Source organism: Colobus angolensis, unplaced genomic scaffold, assembly GCF_000951035.1.
Source record: "Colobus angolensis palliatus isolate OR3802 unplaced genomic scaffold, Cang.pa_1.0 Scaffold401, whole genome shotgun sequence".
Taxonomy (NCBI): Eukaryota; Metazoa; Chordata; class Mammalia; order Primates; family Cercopithecidae; genus Colobus; species Colobus angolensis.
In genome coordinates, this window is record NW_012117389.1 from 1,912,714 (window position 1) to 1,920,695 (window position 7,982).

General features: G+C 45.5%; 1 protein-coding gene across 3 annotated transcripts in view; it reads right to left on the reverse strand.

The window, feature by feature from the left end:
- Positions 1–7,982, reverse strand: part of FGF13 (fibroblast growth factor 13) — a 550,802-nt gene that overhangs the window by 542,089 nt on the left and 731 nt on the right. For all 3 annotated transcript variants that reach the window (XM_011955826.1, XM_011955822.1, XM_011955823.1), the window contains exon 2: positions 7,695–7,907. In XM_011955826.1, the coding sequence (XP_011811216.1) occupies positions 7,695–7,743 (49 nt within the window). In that variant the 5' untranslated portion in view covers positions 7,744–7,907. The remainder of the gene's footprint in view (positions 1–7,694; positions 7,908–7,982) is intronic.

Sequence of the window (7,982 nt, forward strand, 5' to 3'; positions counted from 1 at the left end):
TTTTTTTTGAGACGGAGTCTCGCTCTGTCGCCCAGGCTGGAGTGCAGTGGCCAGATCTCAGCTCACTGCAAGCTCTGCCTCGTGATCCGCCCGTCTCGGCCTCCCAAAGTGCTGGGATTACAGGCTTGAGCCACCGCGCCCGGCCAGACGTTTGTTTAACTGAACAAAGACCACAGCCCTGGAGCAACCATGCATTTAGTATAGGCACACTCCTCCTAATTATGTCCAATTTGGTGAATGAAAGTAATTTTGTCTTTGTGAAAACCTGCATTAGAAAGACTCAGCTGTGCTGCCTAGGAAGGGAGTGTGATATAGTGGTTAGTGGTTAGGAGGTAGATTTGGAGTCAATCAAATCTGGCTCAAATCCTCACTTCACCGTCTTTTTAACTGAGTGACCTAAGGATGTCCTCAGTGTCTCAGTTTCTTCATCTGTCACGTTGGAAGAATCGTATGGATACTCATTCTCCATACATTGAATGTCCATACATTATTTTGAGGAATTCATGAGGTGCTTCATGTCAACTCCCTGGCCTATAGTCGGTGCTCAGAAGATACTATTATTTTTAGGACACCAGTCAAAAGTATTTCTCCAACGTAGCTAGGTGTTAGAAAGTCAACCATTAACTATTGAATTCTTTGCATGAAAGCTCTACCCCAGGCAATCTTTAGATAAAACGTAAATCTCACTAGGTATTTATCAGATTAAGCCACCAGGAGGCTCTGAAAAAGTCTTTCTGTATCACAGCGCCTTCTGATATGACAACAAAACAGGAAGTGAGCAGGGCATAGGACCAATGAGTTTCCACAGGTGCATGGCACATGCATTCATCATTTATTGATTACTACAAGGCCAAGCACTGTGCTAGTAATTTGCAAACCACTAGCGGTGTGACTTCATATAAGCTACATGATCTCCATGAACTTCAATTTTCTCATCTCTAAAGTCTGTATGTACTAAGAGCTACTGCACTTCATTTGGCTGTCAGGATTAAATTAGATATATGTAAAAATAATGCTTGCCTAGTAAATAGTAACTGCTCAGTAATTTAGAGGCTGCTACTATAAAGATAGCAATGTTCATTATTGTTATTTGCTATTAAAGGATGAATAAAACATACCTCTGCTTAAAGGAATTCCCTAGCTTTCCCAGGTCATTCAACAACCACTCCTAGAATACTAACCATGTCCAAGATTCTATTGAACGCCCCAGTGTGGGGCAGGGTGGGAGTCTTCCAAGTAAACCAGAGGACAAGACAAGAAGGGTTATCAATAGGGGATGAAGAGTGTTGCATGGGGAGGAGGCCAAAGAGTGCATACAGGCAAAACTAATAGATGATGATAGAAATAAAAATAGGAGGCCAGGCGCAGTGGCTCACACCTATAATCCCAGCACTTTGGGAGGCCGAAGCGGGTGGATCGTTTGAGGTCAGGAGTTCAAGACCAGCCTGGTCAACATGGTGAAACCCCGTCTCTACTAAAAATACAAAAAATTGGCGAGGCGGTGGTGGTGTGCGCCTGTAATCCCAGCTACTCGGAAGGCTGGGACGGGAGAATCACTTGAACCCAGGAGGCGGAGGTTGCAGTGAGCGGAGATCGTGTCACTGTACTCCAGTCTGGGTGACAGACTGACACCCTATCTCAACAAAAAAAAAAAAAAAAAAAGAATAAAATAAGAGCTGTCTTTAGGTAGGGGGAATGACTAGAAAGGGGCATGAGAGAACTTTCTGGGGTGATAAGAATGCTCTGTATCTTGACTTTGGTGTTGATTTTACGGGTATAAATATTTATCAAAAATCATTGAGATGCACACTTAAGATCTGTACATGTTACTGCAGGTAAACGTCAATTACAAAAAAAGGAAACTGAATTTTAGTGTTTTTCTTTTCTAATTTGGCCTTTGACTAGGCCTGCCTTTCACCAAAGATTATTTTCTTTCTTCCCAGCCCTACTTACAGGAACCACAATAAAAGGACAGACATATACAACTAGGGATTCCTTTTGGCCACAGAGCGATTGTCCAGACGAAATCTGATGTCTCTGCAGGCAGGCCAAGTAAGCAACTTAGCTCTGGACACAGCCCTATTGTACTCCCTAGAATGTCAACCACAACCCTACACCAGCAGAAGCCTTTGCCTGTGGGGAAGATCATTAGCCAGTGACACTAGTACTATTTCCATTTGAAAATCGATGCTAAAAGTAATTTCAAAGGGCAGAGGCAAGAATAGCCATGAGAACTGCTTTACAGTAATCACAATAAACAGTCGTTGTAATTTAGACTTAATATTTATTACAACTCAGATCCCTTAATAAAATAGTCCTTCATATGTCCATTGTGCCCTAGGAATCAATAATTTATTTCTTTTCTAATAACCCCCCTCCCCATTTTCAGAATTAATGCTCTGGAAAACACTGCTTTAAAGGAAAACAATGGCCATCGAATTCAAGGAGAAATCGGATCTGAGGCCTGGAGTGGTGGTCATAATGACTACTATATATCATTTCACTTTCTTTAGGAAAGTAATGCATTTACCTGGAAACCCACACTCTTAGGCAATGTTTCATCAGTATATGACATTCAAAAAAGTGATAAAATGCCATGTTAAAAAATGTCAGAAATAAGATTCAACTAAGTTTGTAGAGCTGGTGTATTACAAATAGATAACCTTTATTTCAAGTTGGTGAAGACTAACTAAGATGACCCACATTGCACAGGACAATGAGCCTGAAATCCACTCTTCAGCCTGTGCTGATAAATCATGGTGACGATGTGTCTTCTTGATAGGGAAACAAACATCAGCGACTGCAGAAAATTAGTTATGCAGACATTTATGTCCTGTACTAATTGCTAAAACTATAATATGCGCCTAGTCTTCACATTTCAAAGATAATGTTAAGCTGAGCAAGGTACTAGACATGTAGGATCCCCTTCATCCACTCTACTTTAATGCATATGGTTCCCCCCCTTCAATTGCTTAATCTTGACAATTATTGTCCATTCTTTTCAAATTTCTCAACTCCAAAAATATAAGTCATACTGAAGCAGACACTAGAAAGCCTTTTTATTGGATATATTTGAAGAACTGCAACACATTCTGGTTGTTCTATGTTGATTGTAATTCCCAGAATAAGAAGTTGATTTGGACATAAAACAGCACAGCTGCAAAGAGACCTGGAACGCTAACAGTTTCATCTCCTAACTCACCGCCTGACAAGTCAGCCCTCTGGCTTATCCAATTCTGATTCCAATTCTCTCCCTGATTCCAATTCTCTCCCCAGTCCTGACCCTGTCCTCAAAGCCACCCATAAAATCTCCCTGCTGTGGGCATAGACCTCAACTCCTTCCTTCACCCCACAGCTCACCCTCTGCTTCTTACCCAGGCCCCAATTCAACATCCATTCCCACTCCAACCTCACCCACATCTCCAGACCTAGGACACATACTAACCCCCTTAAATTATTTGAACTGTGCTGAAAAGAGGCTTAGAGGAAGCAGTACTAAGCTAGAAAGAAGATTCAATACCCCTCACCCATGCCCCAACTTGCTCCCCCTTCTAGCTTTAGCCTTTGTCAATAAAGAAGCTACACGCTGCTACAAATAAATATGAAGAGGACGTGGGTATAATGTGGACTCATCTTTTCCACCTATCCCCAAGAACAGACCAATATTTCTGATTAGAGATCTCCCTGGTCACACCTCCTCGGCAAGGCTATGATCTACCTCCTTCAGCATAGAAGAGACCGTGTGGCTTATGACACTGTATGTAAAACCATGGGACCATGATGTCAGAGTGAAAAAACAAGTCCCTACATCAGTAATAGACAGATGATCATTGTTACTTTTTAATAAGAGGTCACCAACCGCATCATTTCTTGCCGGTAAAATACCTCTAAACATCTGCTTTTGCCTGGTCCAAGTCTGAGAAAGGCACTTGACGAAACCTATTACAGCAAACCACAATGATCAAGATGATCTTTTGGAAGGAATTCAGGACTCAAGCCTACATATCTGCTGGCTGCATGACCACAATGCCCTGTCCTTCTTAAGTAGGATAGGGTAGAAAGACTATTGGAAAGGGCCAGGAAATGAACAAAAAACCAACTGTGGTGTAAATGCATGGGGCCATCATAATCCATTACAACAGCAGCTGTACAAGTGGCTGGCTTCTTGGGTTATGCATGGAATTGTCCTCCATTGTCCAGCAGCCAGCATGAGCCCAGCCTGACAACAGTGCTGTCTCACCAAGAGAACCCACAGCCCACAGAGCCTTGAAACTTGCCTGGATATCGTGGCTGTTAGGCTAAGCACAAAGGAAAGGGTTGTTGAAAAAAACACACCCAACTCCAAACATGTAGCCACAAACCTAAAGACAGTTTTGAAAGTGAGAATTAGCTAGCATTTTTACTTAATCCAAAAAAGATTTGGTTTTATCTATAGCAGCCTACAAGATTTCCGATGCCACAGGAAAACTGTTGCAACAAACCAGAAACAGCCTTAACTGAGTGCTTTTCCAACAGAAGACTGCTGAAAAGATCTTATGTGACAAGGTAGAGAAGAGTGAGTCAAAGCTAAGAGAATATCTGCTTGAACAAACAAATATTATGCTTTCTTCTTCCCTGAAATGGAAACAGATCCTCCAGTCCAAGAGCTGCGTGACTCAAACTATATACATATCTGCCAATTTTAAAGTTTATACAAAGCATAAATAAATACACAAAAGGCGACTGGCTGCACAAGAGGCCTTTTTAATAGTTTCAAACAGAATCAATGTCCCCGCCCCCTTTCCAAAGAGAACAGCCTATCTTGTCTGGCTACATTTTTGAAAAGGTTATGAAAAAGATCAGTGTCCGTCACTGGTCTTAACCTCAGTAAGTTGAAGAAAATGTCATTTAAAAAGACAATCAGCAATTTATATACTCTTAAGGCCATATTCCATTCAGCAGCACAAAATAATTTACTGGAAACCTACTACCTGTGCTGTAAAAGCTCTGGAAACACTGTACTCTGTAATAATCTACGTAGTTATGATACACTGTGGGTATGAGCCCTAACCGATGGGGGTGGGAGGCTGAATTTAAATGAGCAGTAGTCTGTGAAAACAGATTATGAAATTCATTCAAACTGTTACTAAATTATTTGATTTCATCCAATCATCTGTCACACCATTGTTCAAAATTAAATATGTATATATTCAAGGTATCTATGAAATGCTTGATCCTATATCTTGCTATATTACAAAGAATATGCCAATTAGTTTTTCAGCTTAAACAATTAAAGATGACCTATATATAGGAAATTTGTAAGTAAGGAAAACTCTTCAGAAATGTGGTCAACATATATAAACTCTATTGACTAAAAGATAAATAGACCTTGAACCGTTCATCTCTAATATAAAAAGTAGTCTTTAAAATTTAGTCACATAAGACTTTTCACATACGTGAAAGAAGAAAATACTAATGGCTACTACACATTTACTGTTCTGAAAACGTTCTAAATTCAACAACGAACAGAAAGGCTGAAATGGCAATCTTGCTCTTAGCAGCCAAAAGCTTCCCATCTTCTCGGGGAAGTAAACTCCTTTCTTAAAAGTTGCCTTGTAAAATTAATTTATTCTAACTACAACCATAATTTCAAGTGCTAATTACACAATTCCTACAGAGGTATGTGGTTTCAAATGTGGTGAGTCAACACAAGAAAATGTTATGACACATGTCTAGTACAAATTTGTATTACTGAATTACAGAAACCTGTCCTGTTTCCAGATGCATTAATCCATTCTGGACAACTGCAAATGATATTCCTAAAACAGAAACTCATTTTCTTTGAATGAATTTGGTTTCAGGGTCTCCCAACGGTAGCCTGAAATAAACCTGAAGTAACCACCTGATGGAAATCAGGAACCAAAGTTCCAGAAACAAACGTGAAATACTCCCAGATTCAACAGGGGAATGAGGTGCCTAGATCAATCTGGTGCTAGATTCTTTAATTACATTTACTTCTCTGGGCCCTCAGTGGAAAACAAAACGATTTAATGACCCCGAAGTCATTTTCCTTTATCATATAAATGCCTGTTTGAGACTCAACAATTCGGAGAGCTCTGGAAACCTACAGCTGGAGTTCTACTTTCCAAAGTTACTCTTTCACTTGAGATTGAATGCTAGCCTTGAGCCAGACCGGGGGCGACAAGGAGCCCTGTGACAACGGATCTAACCCCTCCACAAACTCGCGGAACCTTTCGTCACCCTTTCGCCTAGTTGGGGAAGAAATGGCTCCATTTGGAAACAAGGAGAAAGGCCTTGAGCTGAAGACTTTGATAACTTTCCGCGGGGGAGGGCTGGTGCTGCCCTAGAATCTCCCAGGAAAGAAAGCTCTGAGAGATGGGGAGAGGCGAGAAGGAGGAAAGGAGAAAAAGGAATAGAGAAAGGAGTGGGAGTGAAGGGGGCCTGAGGGATCAGGGAGAAATTGGGGCCCCCATGAACAAAACCTGGGACTCCCCGCGCTGCAACCTCACTTCTGCAGTGGGGACTCAGCGTGGGTTGCTGCGGTCCAGTGTGCTTGGGGCCCTCAGGGCTAATCCAGCCCACTCCAGCGTCCGTTTCGTGGCCATTCGGGACACTTGCACCTAAGGCACCTGCCGTTCCCCACTGCTGTTCACATTCCCTCTCTGTGCCTCTCTCCGCGCCCGGGTCTCCAAGGCCGCTGTCTCCAGTTTACATTCTGGAGCTAATCCTGGTCCTCAGAAAGGCAACGGCTAGAACCGGCAGGGGGTGGGGGGCGTCCTCTTCCTTTGCCTTAGTTCTCCCCAGCCTGAGCACCGCTTTGCTGTGCCTCCCCAACCCGCCGATGGGAGGCCCCGGGCAGAGGCGCGCACTCCAGGGGGACCAGTGGTCGGGTGCCCCGGGCGAGGTGACTGAAGCCCAGCAAGCAGAGGAAGAGGACTGCCCCCTCCCGCGGTGGCCCACTCACCCTGGGCACTAGTGGCAAGGGGACAACAGCCTTTGTTCTCCTGGGGTTTGGCGAGGCTGTGCTGCCAAAGCGCAGCGCGGGCGGCGCCAGGGCACCAGGATTGCTCACTTTTGCACGCGGCGTGTCGAAGGGTGCAAACTCCTGCCTTCCCCGAGGGGTGGGGTGGATAAGGAGTTTGGGATTAGGGGGTGTACGGGGTGGGGGGAGGAGAGGGGGAGGGGCTCTGCGTCTCCACCAGGCTCTTTGTTTGCACTGGGGGCGGGGAGAGGGGGCTGAAGGTGGGTTCAAGCTTGGGTTCTGAGAGCAGGGCAGATTCCTGAGTATGTCACCATGTTGCACGCGCGCAGCACACATATGCACACTCGCGCACACGCACACACATGCACTCATACAGACAGGCGGCCGACTGTCAGCAGACAGCGCGGTTCCCGGCGCTCCGGGCTGCAGCAGCTTCGTCTGCCCGCAGCGCCACCACCGTGCGTCCAGAGCGGGAGTGGAGGAGGCTGGAGGCACTCAAGGGTCGACAATTCCGCGAGGAAGGAGGGAAAGTGGTGCAAACCTAGATCCACCCCCAGCGACCTCTGCCCCTCCCTTTCTCCCGGGGTCGCAGAGGTCATGGGCAGCATAAGCTCCGGGAAGGAGGCAGGGAGCCGCCGGAGGGCGGCGCGCACGCGAGGGGGCGAGGGAAACGAAGGAAAGGAAAGCAGGCGGACTCGGCGGGCGGGCTTACCCTTAGAAGCATCTTTCTCCTCTTTGGGCTTGGTCACCTTTCCACTCATAGATCCCAGCTTGCTTGACAAGGTTCGCTCAGAAGACGGAAGTCCTCGCCGAGCGGGCCGGACTTGGGAGAGTGCTTAGGGCGGCAAGTCTCGACCACGAGCTCCCCTCGGTGTGCTTCGGAGCGGAATCCGCTTTTCCCCACCGCTGCCGCCGCCGCCGCTGCCTACAAGAGAGTGGGGAGGAAAGGAGAGGGGTGAAGGAGGAGCCGCCGTCGCCGCCGCGGCGATCTGGAGCGGCC